Source organism: Bos indicus, chromosome 5 (genome assembly GCF_029378745.1).
Source record: "Bos indicus isolate NIAB-ARS_2022 breed Sahiwal x Tharparkar chromosome 5, NIAB-ARS_B.indTharparkar_mat_pri_1.0, whole genome shotgun sequence".
Lineage (NCBI taxonomy): Eukaryota > Metazoa > Chordata > Mammalia > Artiodactyla > Bovidae > Bos > Bos indicus.
Genome location: NC_091764.1, coordinates 1,219,756 through 1,235,837, shown reverse-complemented (window position 1 = coordinate 1,235,837; position 16,082 = coordinate 1,219,756). Strand labels below are relative to the sequence as shown.

General features: G+C 41.3%; 1 protein-coding gene across 1 annotated transcript in view; it reads right to left on the bottom strand.

Moving 5' to 3' along the window:
• LGR5 (leucine rich repeat containing G protein-coupled receptor 5) overlaps window positions 1–11,733 on the bottom strand; it is a 127,181-nt gene extending 115,448 nt beyond the window's left edge. Inside the window, exon 1 of the mRNA XM_019959765.2 lies at window positions 11,427–11,733. Coding sequence (XP_019815324.2) covers window positions 11,427–11,638 — 212 coding nt within the window. The 5' untranslated portion in view covers window positions 11,639–11,733. The remainder of the gene's footprint in view (window positions 1–11,426) is intronic.
• Between the last annotated feature and the right edge of the window lie 4,349 nt (window positions 11,734–16,082).

The window sequence follows — 16,082 nt, the reverse complement described above, 5'->3', positions numbered from 1 at the left end:
GTGTTCTGGGGCTCTATGCAAACCAACACAGGAGACTGCAACAGTTATCCACACAAAAAATCAGGAGAACCTGAATTTCAGGGCTAGAGGAGAAAGGGAACAGGCACAACAGATACGAAGGCAACCTGAATTTGGTCAAATTAAAATCCCAAGTGAAATTTAAATGACAGTAAAGACGTGTTTACTGACCATGAACTGAAACTTGGGACATTGTTTATTCCTCAATTTAACCTGATTGTTTCTCTCTGCCATACAGATTTTTAGGTGAGAGAGGACTTCATCTGTATCTGCAATGGAACAAAATCTTATTGGGTTAAGATTCAAGCACACACCTAGAAATGAACATGTATCATGCATAAACAACAGGATACTTGGCAACATCTAGAGAACTGATGGAGTATTTAGAATTCACCTGGGTATCTGGTGTTGGCGCAAAAACGTGAAAAAAAGAATCATTCAACTGAAGTTTCTGGGAGACTTGGGTTCCAATCCCATCTTCACCACCTACGTGATTTGGGGCATGTTGTTTACCTCTTATGAACATGAATTTCATCATCTGTGGAAATGAAGCTTTTGGATTAGGGCAACTCTAAGGTCCTATGGTTTTTCCAGTAGTCATGTATGGATGTGAGAGTTGGACTGTGAAGAAAGCTGAGCACCGAAGAATTGATGCTTTTGAACTGTGGTGTTGGAGAAGACTCTTTAGAGTCCCTTGGACTGCAAGGAGATCCAACCAGTCCATTCTAAAGGAGATCAGTCCTGGGTGTTCTTTGGGAGGAGTGATGCTAAAGCTGAAACTCCAGTACTTTGGCCACCTCATGCAAAGAGTTGACTCATTGGAAAAGACTCTGATGCTGGGAGGGATTGGGGGCAGGAGGAGAAGGGGACGACAGAGGATGAGATGGCTGGATGGCATCACCGACTCGATGGACGTGGATTTGAGTGAACTCTGGGAGTTGGTGATGGACAGGGAGGCCTGGCATGCTGCAATTCATGGGGTCGCAAAGAGTCAGACACAACTGAGCGAATGAACTGAACTAAACTGAAGGTCTTTTCTATTCTAAAGCCTATGGTTAGATACAGCTTTTGACTCTTCAAAAACCTCTGCAATCCATCCAAGTGATTTTAATTCTGTTTATTTGGGCAATTAGGGTAATACTCTAGCAATCATGATTAAATTTCAATTTTGCACTATGTAATGTGACCTTAGGTATACAGCTTAGTAATTCTGGTAATTTTGGATAAAAGATTAATCCTTTTAGTTCTTTACAGTAGAACTTACTCTAAATGTAGTTAGCTATTCGCTCAACCTCTGAATTAATTTTACCGTACTTAATATAAATCTCCACAAATCAGCCTTTCTTTTCCCTTTATACAGTTAACTGTGTTCTGAGGAGTTCCTACTGCTAAGGCAAAGGGGGCTTCAAATTACTATGTAATAGTTATTTGGGACCAGACTGTATCCATCTGACACTTCTCACTGTTATAAGACCCTGGGGCAGTGGACATTATGCTCAAGGCCAGCAGCTTCAGGGTGGAAGGTGGATCCTGTCAGTTAATCATGTTGCTAAAACTTGAGATCTTCAAATGAGATTGGCTTACACCCTGGGAGAATCTGGTTTAACTGGGATTTCCTTTTGTTACTCGAGCTTGAAGACTCAATGAAAAAAAGATCTTGAACTTCCTCCTGGACTCCACTGCACAGAGCCCCAGAGAACAACAGCTGCTGGGGTATGGGGGCTTCAGTGAGTTCAGGTCTCCCACCAAAGCGACAGTAATGTGGCTTCCTCAATTTAAAATCAAAGACTCCAATTTTGGTGTGCTTAGGGTTGAATACTTTAATCCCTGTGATTCTTCTTTCTAAACTTCCCTTCATCTTGTAGATTGCAGTCCTGGCAGGGGACAGTGTCTGCATTAAGGGAGACGTGTCCGTCAGTCCTCCTCTGATACTGTCTGATACAGAGGGATGGAGAAGCATCAAGAGAAACCCAAGGGAAGGGTACCATCCGAGGCTGAATGTCTGTTTAGGGCTTGCCGTCTCTCTCTGTTCTGTCTGGGTAGTTTCTTCGAGTGGCCGATTTCCCCACTTATTTTTCCATCTCACTTGCTATTTTTTTTTTGGTTTTACTCTATTGGGCAGTTAACACCGCTAATTATAGAGTACATCTATGGTGAAATGCAGGCAGGTCTAAGGGTCCCTTCAGGACAGGAAATAAGAAGAGAAAATAAAGAGGGAGATTTCTTCTTTCAGTCTTTACTAGAAGACTCCAAACTCATCCTGTAGAGTCATTCAACACTCACAGGGAAATAATGCTTATTGTGAAAACCTTAATTAATACACATAACAGATGATTAAGGAATGTAGCTCCTTCCATGGAAATTTTTATTTGGTTTTTATAGCTAAATAATCTTTTATGTATGTAAAGAGTGAAAGGCTATTTTTATGCTGATAGATTTAAAGACCAGTGGATTATGTAACAGAGTTCCTTCAAGTAAGTGCCTCACAAGAAAATTTATAACCGAAATCCTTAAAGCGCCATGTGGTGTTTTGTGTGTCGAACCCAATAAACTCATTAAAATAACACTGGGTAAACCCAAACGTAACACAATGAAAGTTCTAACACAGCCCACATTAACCAGCCGACTTTAAAATAATATCTTTGTTATGTGCTAAGGTTAAAAATTCAGCAAATTCTTTATATTTTTTCCACTTGAGATCATGTGTGGTTTTGTACTTTCCTGAGAAGTACACTTTTGTGGCTTTTTTGATCAAAGGAAGGTTATTTTTGCAGAGACATCTTTTGTAGAGGTCCCTGTTCTACTTAATCAAGGTTTCAAAAAAAAAAAAAAAAGGAGCACAAGAATATTTACTAGTTTTTTTTTTTTTAGTGAAACAAAAATTCTTAGATTCTCTTCTTAATGTGGACTTTGGAAAGGAAAGCATGCATGTAAGGTTAGTCATCATTTGGTGTGTATGTGTGAGAGAGAGAGACAGACAGAGAGAGGGCAGAAGAGGAGGTGGAGGAGAAAATAAAGGAATTTGGCTGCAAAATTGAGTAACAGTTTGAAACACTTGGCTTCCAGTAGTGAAAGATGAGCAACACTGGGGAAAAGGCTGGACTAACAAGGGACCACTTGAGGAAAGCTTAATCCCAGCTGGCAGGCTGATGAGCAAGGTCAGCTCGGTGCACGCGTTCTCAGCTGGAGCTGGGCTCCCAGTGCCAGGACAATTGTCTTCTGCATTTCAGCTTCTGAAGCGAACTGAAGGTGCCTTCACAGGCAGCTCCTCGTCTCTCCCCTGAAAAGGGCTGGCCCTCCACTGCCAGGCCATGTCAATGTGTATCATTTCCACCCATTCCACCGAGCAAGTGGCACAAAGGAAACTGTTTCTTACTGGAGTGTTGCTGTGTGTGTGTGTGTGTGTGTGTGTGTGTGTAACATGCATGTGAGATGGCTTTCTTTCTCCTTGACCATTACAGTCTCTGTTAGAAGGTGAAGCCAAACTCCTGTAGTAAAGAAGGACAAAATGAACATGGAAAAATGTGCATATGTTAAAAATGAGACACTTGACAATTAGGGATTGCTGAATAAATTTTTACATATACATTCTTTTTCATATTCTTTTCCATTATGGTTTATTACAAGATACTGAATATAGCTCCCATTCTATTCAGTAGGATCTTGTTGCTTACCTATCTTATATATAGTAGTTTGTATCTGCTATAATTTTAAAATTATTATTGTTCATAGAAAACTGAAGTCAAGCATACTATTGTAAGAGATTGCATCTCAAAGTAACCTAAATTTTCTAAACATCAGTTCTTAGTTGAGGAGATGTTCTTTATGCTGAATATGCTTTATAATTAATTGGTCAACTATTGGTTTTTCATGTCGACTTTGTAATATAATAAATGATTAACACATAGGTTTATAGCAGCAAATGAATGGAAGGACTGAAGAAACTAAATGGATAGTTCAGTTCTTCTTTGTTTGAAGGAAGGGACTTTTCTCTGTCTTATCCAGATTTTTAATTTACACAGAAGTCTGTCTCACTGGCTTAATTGTTAAACCATGCAGAGTTTACATAGTGATCAGTAAGTAGATAAAACCTTGAAATAATTCTCTATTCTGAGCCAAATAAATGATGTGTCAATTCACCTTATCTTACCAGTTTTGAAGGTAAACACAAACTTAAATAAAATTGGCCTATTAAGAAAGTTCATGTCTCTTTTTAAAAAATTAATTTTGATTGGAGTACAGTTGCTTTGCAATATTGTGTTAGTTCCTACCGTACAGCAAAGTGAATCAGCTCTATGGATACACGTCTCTCACATCTCTCAGAATTGAGATATAGTTTCAAAGAACTTAGCTACTTTATTTGATGCACAGATCTGGTCATAGAAAAAAAGAGTTTCATTTTCAACTTGGAAGTTATTAGTCAGTTGATCACTCTTTATAATACTTGGGCACCACCACCATTTATCTTTGACTTGGAGATCAGAGAAATAGGTTCTGTGGATATAGGAAAAGGTAGCTACTAAACTTAATATATTGGCCCTAAGCTATATAATATTATTCTCATCTTATCAAAAACCAAAGACTACATTTCCTAGGATTCCTTGAAGAAATATTTCTCATATGGGGGCTTCATAAGTTATGTTCCTAAGAAGAAAAATGTGCCGAAGCATTTCAGCACTAATTATAATTACTGTGAGGCATAACTACACATTAGAAGGCTGGTTTCCTTGTTTTCTGATAAAAGACAATTTCAAAGAGGCCCTAAAACATTTTGAGCCTTGGAAACAGTCTTGCAATAAGCTAACAGGCCACTCGAGACAGGTATGAGAATAGTATCCGTGTCAGAAGGTTGTTGAGGGGCATGGGATTGAGTAAAGTAGCCCCATAATGCCGGGCACTCAGAAAGAATAATATAAATATCAGCTGTTATAATTATTGTTATTACAATAATAAAGTAATTTAGACATGTAAATTCTGGTCTGTCTGTTAAACAACTCGTAGCATCATTTAAGATAAGTACAATTTAACTATATTTCCAATGGGGCTGAGCTGTAATTGTGGGGTACCAGCAGATTTGTGTTTTTCTGTTACTTGCAGACAAGTAATTATCATCTTTCTCTGAGCCCTTTTAGCCATTAGGATTTCAGCAGCTGGTTCAGCCAATTCTATTCAATTCAACATTACAAGTATTTACTGAGCATCCCTTAATTGCCAGGTACTGGTCTGAGCACTTGGGAAATAAAGTGAAAAATTTCCTAGCCTGGAGGAGCTCACAGTCTAGGGAGGAAGATAAACCCTGAAGGAAAGAGAGCCCATCATTACCTCCTGAAGAATTAATCCATCCAATTTTAAGGAAGATGGTTTCATGGACAATGGATGGTTCTTTTGCATATGTTCAAAGTAAATTCCAGCTTCCCTGACCCATATTAAACATTGAGATTTAAATATTGAATAGATAAAACCTTGAAATAATTCTCCATTCTGAATCAAATAATGTGTCAGTTCATCTTATCAAATAAATGATGTGTCAATTCACCTTAAATATTGAGAACGAGGATATGAGAAAGGACTCCTGCTTCCAAAGCATCTTAAAAATATTTAGTTAACCCAGGGTGTGGTTAATGGATGCTAGATAGACTTACTATGGCTTAGACTTACTATAGACTTATGGCTTATGACTTACTATAGACTTACATATCATGATTGGATACAAATATTGAATCATTATGTTGTACACTTGACACTAATGTTATAGATCAATTATATCTCAATTAAAATTAAAGATTTTTTAATTAAAAGATTTAACCTTCTAATTCAAACACCCTGTTAACCATCTTTTACTATTACTACTAGATAACATTCCATTTTTTTGAAATCAAATGATTAACATTCTTCTACCTACTACTTTCAAATAAGACATTTCCACTGGACTCAGTGCAAAAAAAAAAAAAAATAACTTGAAGAAGTGGGAAAAAATGCCAGAGATTTCAAGAATGAACCTGCTTCCTACTATGTCATTTATGGAGAAACAAAATAATTTTGCATTATGAAGACATTTATGAAACATTCCACCGTGTAGCCTACGCAGTGTCTCCTTTTCTCATAGCTAAGGAATTCCATGGGTGAAACTGAACATGTAGTTGGTATCTATGACGACTGAATAAAACTGTGGATTGAAGCTGATAGAATCTGGGAATCAAAGAGTTGTAGTAGGTTGGAATTCATGGGTAATTTAACAAATGAAATCCTAAGATACATAAAAAATAGCAATAGGACTAAATTACCAGCTTGTTATTTTTGATAAGTAATCTATCAGCAGTGACTCTAATGCCAGTCTGATTCATCTTTCTACTACAAAATGAGACTGTATAAAGTGAAACATTGCAACAGGAGTGAGGACGTTGAATCTCAGAGGAAGGAATTTGCCTTCTCATGAAGAATTCAATTTACCAGAAATACCCATTTGTGGGGGTGTTCACAAGGAAATGTTCCATTTAGCATTATTCTAAATTTATATAAATAAGTGAATAAAACCAAAAGAAATACTTGACAAAATTGCTCAATGCAGTGCTCACTACTGTTTTTCATTTCTAACTTACGGTATATGATTTGGTTTAATGGGAAACATACTTAAATTTATAGCTAAAACTACTTCCATGTATAAATTCAATAGAAGAAATATAAAAATGTTTTATTAAAGTAAGTAGATATTAGGTGCCAGTTGTAAAACTGTAAATATTCTGCAATGTCTTTAATTTTATGACCTAATTGTTTACTTGGATATTATGTCTATACCTTTGACAGTTACATGCTTTGGAAATTAAAAACTATCAAACAGTTCAAAACTTGACTTTGAGAAATTACAGACTAGTTTTGTGTTTCTAAGCTTTTTCAAGCACATCCAAGTAGGAACGGTTTCATTATTAAAATATGCTGCTCCTGCTCAGTTGCTTTAGTCGTGTCCGACTCTGTGGGACCCCATGGACTGCAGCCTACCAGGCTTCTCCGTCCATGGGATTCTCCAGGCAAGAACACTGGAGTGGGTTGCCATTTCCTTCTCCATATTAAAATATACATTTATTTAATTACAAAGGTTAGTTTTTGATTCCAGTTTTCTATTAATAACTCATTTGTGATGGCCACTTTTGTTGCTGATCAGAATTCCACCTTTACTTTGAAGAAAACATGTAAAGAGAGAAAAGATTGAAGATCTGATAGAAGATTATGCTAATTATATGTAAAAATTTATTATTGTTACACAAACTTTGTCATGTATGTGTTGAACACAGTAAAATATTTTTTGTAAATCTATACCATTAAGATTGCTTGAATTAGAAACACTATCTCAAAAAAAAAAAAAATTCACTCAGACTAACTCAGTCAATTAGTTTCAATAATTATCCCCCATAACAAAAACACTACTAGGAAAACCCAGACATCCTTGAGAAAAAGAAAGAATATTAAAATGCAGAAAAGTAACTGATATCATTATATTTTAAATGAATTTTGCAAGTAGGTTGTAGAGCACACTATAGTTTGCAACTGACCTAAATTTTAAGACTGTTGTAACAATTAAGGCTTTTGCAACCATCTCTAAAGTACAAAAATTTCCTTCATTTAAAATAGTTTTCTTTGCTTGAAGGGAAGTAGAAACATATTAAACAATTTTCACGTAAGATTCTGAAAAGGTTCTTTAAATTTAAAGTGTATCTTAAATGCTTTCAGTACATGTATGACACTAGGGCCGTCGCTAATTAGTTATAACCGAGGTTTTTGATTGGTTTTTATTAAACCTAGTTTTACCAATTGTGTAAAATTAAATTTTGTTAGAAAGTTACATATAGAAAAGTAACCAAATTGATAAAATTAAAAAAAAAATTCTTCTGATAACTTTGTTTCATGTGACATGTATTTGCCTGTGGCTGAAATGTTCATGTTTTTAAGCAATTGCAGGAAAAAACTGAGTTTTCATTTAAAAATAAAATGACTGTTCTAGATGAATAAAGAAAAGTATATTTACTATATTAGGAAGTTCATTAGGATTTAGTTTTCTATTTGGATACTACACTAACTGGATGAAAGATACATCAAAGCAGCACACAGAGCTTACTTCTAAGACCCTATTAGCACAAATGTCCAATTTGATACATTAAAACAACTCATCTATAAGATTAGATGCTAGAACTACTTCATTTCTGACAGATCACTACTGGTAGGTTCAGATGTATTAAACCTCGGAAACAGTTATTGTCTGTTTTTATGTCTTAATCTTGATGTGTTCCTTATTTTCTGCTGGGTGAACATAATTAGTGGGAGAGAGAATAAGAGAGAGGTTAAGGTTGAAAATTACCAGTGCTTCTACCACGCATGTTCAGTGGTCCAATTACAGATCCACTGGAGAATGCAGTTCAGTAAGAAAAGAGAGTTACTATTAATGTTTGGACTGGCTTAACGTTTAGCTTTTCTAGGGAAGAAAGATTATAAAACTGTACAAAAATAACTCTAACCTCCTATAAAGAGGTTTAGGAAACTTTCCTTACCTACAGGTTGGACTAGCCAGTTATCAGATTGTGGCAAATCTATTTGCCAAATGTGTACAGCTGCAACTTGCCATCATCAAGCTGTTTGAAGAAAATGGAATGCTTGTTCTCTTCTAGGGAGGGGAGGAAGATTAAGAGATAACATTTGGACTCAAAGAAATGGTGATAACTTAGTACAAACAATAAGAGATAGAAGTATGGCCTCTCATTCACATTAGTCTTTGCACACAGTAACTTTCTCATCAAAGCTTCATTACCACTGGGCCCCCCGTGGAGCCGGGCTATAACTTCATGTTCCTTTTCAAGAGCAAAAAGAAGTTATCTCCTAAAATAATATAACCAGTAAAATACAAGCTTATTTATTCAGATATGAATAAATAAAGATTTCTCTTTGGGTGTGAGTGCACAAGCAAAGGAGAAATGGTTACTTAATGCTAGGTGTAACCAAGAGAGGGCACCGTCTGCCCTTCATGTCAGCAGAGTTCCTGAGGTTGTCAAAACAAACCCCTCAAACCCCAAACCCCTCAAGCCACTAAGGCAGAGCATCCAGTGGCCTCTGGCATTTTGTCTTAGATAAGGAGACCAGATTCTAAAATTGCTCATTATGGACAACATCAGTCTGGTTATTTACTTCAGGGTTGATTTCTACATTTAGCCCTCACATTCCCTGAAAAGTTAACCATTAGATACAAGTATTTGGCATACACTGTGACACTTTTCACAGACACGCTGGGTTTTAATATTATATAGAACACTGAGAAATTTCACTTTAGGCCAGATACAGGTTGTCATCAAACAGCACAAGAAAAAGCTGACAATTAACTTCCTAATGGTATCTTAACTCTGAGGGATTATCTATAATGATAGCAAGATAGGAAACAGTGGCAGTCAGATCTCCCCAGCACATGGAGGAAGCAGTTAAATGCATTTGAGGTATGTGGGAAATGACTGGAAGCAGTATTCCCTAACCCTAATGCCAGCTTTTAGTAACAGAAGCCCAACAAATGAGCGAGAGGGAAAAAAAAAGTCCTGATATTTATTTTCTCTATGCTTAAGGAGTTTTCTAACAACTGTATGATTTAAATAGTTAAGAGTTTGGGGGGATTGCACACCTCCCTTGTATTTAACCAATTTCTTCAGGGTGATGGGCAAGAGCAGTTCTAGGCTCTTGAATGCAACTGCCAACCACTAGCAGAAATGCACCATGCAGAATACGTGATTCTTGAAACACTAAACTTAGCAGTTAAATCCAGACTGGAGGTAAGTAGTACAGACTACTTTGTAGTACGGAGAGCTGTTTAGGAGGAGGAAATGTGAGTTCTTAAGAGAATGATCACTTAGGGGAGTGGATTTCCATTGCTGTGGAAATATCACTGCATCATGCAATGAGTGCCTCTGAAGGGAAACCTTGTGGGGAAATAGATTAATTCCATAATCTTTTCAGATAAGGAAAGCAGCCAAAATAGTTTTATGGTAGGTGAGGAGGGGAACTGCCATCTACTAATACTAAAATCTAGCAGGATAATCCCTCCCTTTCAACACAAAATCAAAGCAAGCAAAAAAGAATTTTTTTTTCTTCCTCACTCTGTCTCTAGAAAAAGAATCACTATCTAGTGTAAAGCGTTGTGCAAGCCTCTTCATGTTTCTTCCCTCCAGAAAACAACTAAACAGAGGAAAGACCAAGTTCACAAACATTCCAGTTTGCTCCTGCCAAGGTACATCAGAGAAGCCGAAACTGGGATTGCCAGGGTTTGGGGTGGGTTCACCGGCGTGCCTGGGGTTAAAACCCAGACGTGTAACCTTGCGGTCACGAGTGCCTCTTTTCCCAAGTGGTCCCTTTTCCTTCGGGTCTCTCTGCCTGAAGGCAGCGAGCCTCAGATGGGGAGATGGACAGTTGTCGCCTCGGTTCCCAAGAATCGGGGTCCCCTTGGGTCACCTCATCCACCCAGCCACCTGTTACCCTCCAGGCCTGGATTTTCCGGAGACAAAATTAAGAAACGAGCCGCTGCCTCGTCTCCGCAACTGGGGCTTTGGATCTGTGATGGGGGGCGCGGGGGAGGGGAGACGGGGTGGTAGGATCCCCGAGGGATGACAGAGTGCTTCAAGTCTCCACTTGGGTGTGGGCGCCGCTGTTTACCCGCTCCGCCGCCTTAAACCCACTTCCCTTTCCTCCCCGGGAGGAGGAGATGGTTAAAGATTACAAAGTGGCCGCGGGCACTTCAAAGGGCGGCTCGGGCAGCCAAAGGTAAAGATAACGTTCTGGCAGCTCTAATCGGGGTTTGTGGTTGCCACATTTTAATCACTTCATTAAAAAAAGGAGGGGGGGGGGGTAGAAAGAACAGAACAGAACTGAAAAAGGTTACATCACACGACCGCGCAAGGGATGAAGAATAAGTTCCTTTGGAGCTGGACAACTTGGAGTTCTCCTTTGGGGAAACTTTTTCCAGCCCATCTCTTCGCGGAACGTGACGGGACAAGGAGGCGGAGGTTGGGGCAGGGACCAATTGGGTAGCTTGGGTTCCAGGTTCAGGGGCACAGATGTGCACATTGCAGACAAATGCCTGCACTCGGAGGAATTCGCGCGGCAACGTGCCTAGATCTGGACTGCAAAGCTGCAGCGCACCAGCGCTTTCCCCGGGGTTGCACTTGGAGCCACCGTTTCTCTGAGGGGCCCGGAAAGTGTCGGCGCGCTACCCCAAGACACGTGCGTTTCCCAGGGGCCCAAACACGCCTGACCAAGACGCCCTTGGCAACCTCGTTCGCCCCCTCCAGAGCACGCGGGAGCCGAAGAGCCCCCAAAACGGGTGGAGGGCCCACCTGCCTCCCTCCCTCTGCCCGCTTTCCGAAGCACAGCCGGGGCGCACTTACAGGTAGGAGGTGAAGACACTGAGGTTGGAGGGCAGCTCCGAAAGCCCCAGGTCGGAGCAGTCCACCCTGAGCAGCATCCTGCCGTCCGGCTCGCACTGACAGTGCGCGGGGCACCCCCGCAGCAGCGTGCCGGGCCTGGGCGAGCCGCCCCCCGCCGCCAGCTGCAGCAGGACCGGCAAGGACAGAAGGACGCCGACCGAGGAGGTGTCCATGGTGCCCGGGCAGCGGGACCGCGACGGCGAGAGGGGAGAGTCGGCCGGGCTGCAGACCGTGGCGGGCCAGGAGCAGCTCGGCGGGCTTCTGCGGCTCCGCGGGCGCGGGCAGCGCGGGGCCGCCGAGGAGAAGCGCCGCGGGGCCCGGCCGGGTCCCTGCCGCAGCGCGGGTCCGGGAGCGGCCCTGGCTGCAGCCGCTGCAGGAGCCGTGAGCGCTGCTGTTGCCAGCTGCCTGCTCGGTGCGGAGCAGCATCTCCGCTCGCACGCTCCTGTTTTAAAGCGCTCCAGCCCGAATCGCGCGCCCGGTGACGTCAGCGCAGCCGGGCCGCCCGGCGGCCCCCGCCCGGCCCCGCGGCCCTCCTCCGACCTCCTCCCTCCCTCCCCGGCTCCGCGGCGGGAGGCGGCTGGCGGCGCGAGGTGCAGCAGAGTCCTCAGCGCTCCGGCTCTGCCTCCCCGGCGCGGATCCCGGCGCTCCGCACCGCGTGAGGGGCCAGGGACCCCGCTCCCTCCCGCCCCCGGCCGCCTCCATTCTCTCTCGTGTCCGGGCCGCCCGGAGCCGAGAGCCAAAAGGGACCTGCTTTAGACGGGTATAGACGGACACGCAGGGGCCGAAGGATGCTGCACGCTTCCCCAGCGCCCACTTCCGAGAATGGAGGGGCTACATAGAGTACCTAAGGGGGGAAAAGAAAAAAAAAATCCAATCCAGAAAAATAGTCACACTAACGGGGTAAGGAGGCAAGCGTCCCCAGGCAAAAAGATGGGTGACCTTTTTGATCCTTACCTCAAGCCGCCCGATCTGGCTCGCCTTTTGCCCTAAAATCGAAACGCTGGGCTAATCGCTAAATAAATACAGCTCGTGAGCAAGCACTCCAATGTTGTCTAACCCATGGGGTTAGATGTCCAAGTGACTTTTTTAGTGATTTAGGATCCTCTGGAAGTCACCTTTAGTGAAGCAATGCGGGACAGATGTTTGCTTTTTTTCGGCTGCCTTTTCATCCTAGAAGTGTCCCAGGGTTTTCTAAATAAGTGCAGTCCCACCCAGATGTGAGACCCATTATCAGTGCAAATTGCGATCTCTCATATTCTTCAAAAGCGACCTGCAGTGACCCTGCAGGAGCAAGGAGGACAAGGACGAAGGGCTTTCCTGGGAGAAGGCCTGGGTGCAGAGCCCGTCGACGTCTGCAGACCCCAGTGAGTGGCTGAAAAAAGTTACGGCCCAAGCCTGCCACTTCAACTCACAAAAATGCACAGTTTTCCCTCTGGGCACAGTGCCTGCTGGTTTCATGAAGGGGGAGAACGCTTATGGCTTTTAAGGCCTCTCAGCCTTCTTCCACTTAGTCCATCCTGCTGAGTTTCCCATATAAACTTCTGAATTTTACAGCTGGAAAGATTTTTGTCGTTGTGTGTACTTACTCTCCTTTGTTTAAGAAGCAAGCCTGGCTGATGTCCTGTGGAACTTTAAAAAAATATATAGATTCCTGGACCTAAAGCAGTATTCTGAACATGCTCTTTTCTAGCATGAATCCCGTCATTAGCAAGTTCTTGAGTCCTTGGATTGGAAGGAAGGAGAGAGTGGCTAAGCTTTGTATATACCTCATCCTCTTCATTTTGCAAATAAAGATATTGCAGCCCAGAGATTTGGGAACATTTGACAGCGGCTGCTGAAAACTGTGAGTGAATTCTGGTTTCTGGATATCAATGCAGGGCCTGCTTCTTTCTTCGTCCTTCACTTGTCTCTTTGCACATCACGTCCATTACCATATCTCTGCTTATTTTTTTTAATTTTATGTTGGAGTATAGCTGATTAACAACGCTGTGATAGATCTTCTTTATCCAGTCCGCCTTTGCTAATTCTTTTATTCTTGCTTCTCCTAGCCATTCCTTTCACATTTATAGAACACCTACTGATTACTCATTTTCTTTCCCTTTAAAAAAACTTAGCCTCAGATTACTTATTTTGTAAGAAAGCAATTCAAGACTTACTCTTTCTGTAAAACCTTCTGTAACCATAGTCTATATCAGTCATCAAGCAACAAATCTTTGTAGAACAGCTACAGTTGTGATACAACAGTGGCCCAGTTACCTCTCTTCCATGGAGCTTGCAGTCTAAGGAAGATCACAGACTCTGCACAGAAATTCTAGGAATCTCATTGAAAGTTTATGTTCTAAATATCAGACAACTGAGCCCTAAAATTTTCTTGAATGCATATGTGTTTTGCTTTCCCAACTTTACTGTGATAGCTTTGGAGACAGGGACTAGGCCACTTGTCTTTATGTGGAGGACTCCTACAATGGACTCACTGTATTGATAGAATCGGTGGAAACTTAACCGATTTTTACTGACTGACGCAGGCATCCAAATATGATCATGTCCACCATCTTACTAAGGGCGTTTGTCAATAGTTTCTATGATTACAGTGTTCCAAAAAGAGTATAGCACTTTGGTCATCGAATGAATCAGGTAGAACTAGATTTGAATCTAGATTCTGACAGTTTTGGTGTATGACTGGAAGCACAGAATGAGCCTGTATAAGTCTCTGTAAAGAAGGATTGTTATTCACCTACATAGTTCTAAACATGGAAATGTCTGAAACTTGGCCTAGAGCAGAGTAAATTTCCCACATGTGTTTGTGCCTTTCCTCTTCTGTTCAGGGATTGAAGCTTGTTAACAAATTTATGTAAAGCAGAGGGATTTCTGACTCAGTTACAAGGGGGAAAGACAGCTACGCTGGATGAAACCAGTGTAATGAACCTTTTTTTCTTTTTTTCCACATGCCCAACATTTCTCCTTTCTTTTTGGTTAATGCATGCACACTTTTCCTTTGGGAAACACTTCCCAAACCTTAGGTGACTCTGGTAGAACTGTCAATCATGTGTCCCAGTTTCCTGCCCCTGGGGTAAGTGTATGACCCCAGCAGAGCAGTCTGAATCCATCTGAGGGCTTGTCACGAATCCTGGGGTGAGAGGCTCTTTTCTGGCTTCATGAGTTCAGGACAAGGAAGCCTGGAGCTCAAGGGAGCCATCATCCTGCCTTGTGGAGAGAGCTCACCACAAAGTAAACATCAGCTTTAGCATGAAGAAAAGCAAAATCCTAAGGTCCTCTTTTAAATGTCTGGTTTTAAAGCTGTTACTACACCATCACCTCCCAATTGGATGAACCAATTTTGTTTTGTCTTGTTGGTTAAGGTAATGAGTAAGGATTTTTCTGTGATCACTTGCAATCAGAGATGCTTAGTAAAAACATAAAAGTCCAGGAAGCATGAATACTTGAGTGTGACCTGATGAAATTCAAGGTCTTGCAGACCTTAAAACATATGAGTTGAAAATAAGAATAGTTCTTCTAATAGTAATTTTGTTGTCTGAATGCACATGTTAATTACTTTACCTTAGCTAATAAAATGAAAATACAGCAAAGCAGATTCCTGTGTACTGCAAATAAAAAAGAAAGTTCAAGTAAGGCCTCTGAGTAGTAGTTTCTAGGAGTGGACAGGAATACTGGAATGGGTTGCCATGCCCTTCTCCAGGGGATCTTCCCTACCCAGGGATCAAATTCAAACTTGTGTCTCTTACATCTCCTGCAGTGGCAGGTGGGTTCTTTACTGCTAGCGCCACCTGGGAAGCCCCTGTACCCGTTCTCAAATCCCTTGGAAATTCTAAACATACAGAGACTTAAGCTGCATAGAATCTTAGACTTGTTATTGTTTTATTGAGAAAAAAATTCACATATTTTGGTAAAGAAAACAACTATAGTCTTTTTGGACTGTCACTGGAACCAGTTGGAGCAGAGAATGGTGTGTTTTTATGTGAACAGTAGGGACAAGTATATATTCAACTTTTCCCCCTTAATATATATATATATTTCTAGTTTCTCTCACGCATACATACTGGTGATACATCAGAGGAAAAAAACTCCACCCCTTGAATGTAATAATGTTAGTAGGGTGAAGTAGGTCCATTTGGTGTTTTGTCTGGGTGAGCTGTTTGTATCCTTCATGATTTTGGAAGGTGTCTGGCTGTTCATGAGTCGGTGTGTCTGGGAATATCTCAAGCCAGGACTGTAATCCCTTTGTACTTCTTAGACTAAGTCCCTAAAGTCAGTTCTGGTAAAGTGCAGTCTGGTACGTGTTTCTGGGCTTGCTAAACGGATGATTTCCTAATTCTTTAATCTTTGATAAAAGCCCGCAACTAAAAACATTCGTGTACACCACATGAATTACTAATAAGCTTAGTTGAAGCATGCCAGGATAATTTAAGTTAACAGGTAAGTCAATATTTCTTTTACAAGTACAGTGAAATTGTGTTTACACAACTGGTGGGCTATTACGGACTTATTTAACTTGTTTGAAAGAGTATAGAGCCCATTATTTGTCCTGCTCATTTTACATTCATGACATAATCAGGCTTATGCTGAATTTCTTCACTTCCTTTTACCAACAAAGTCTAA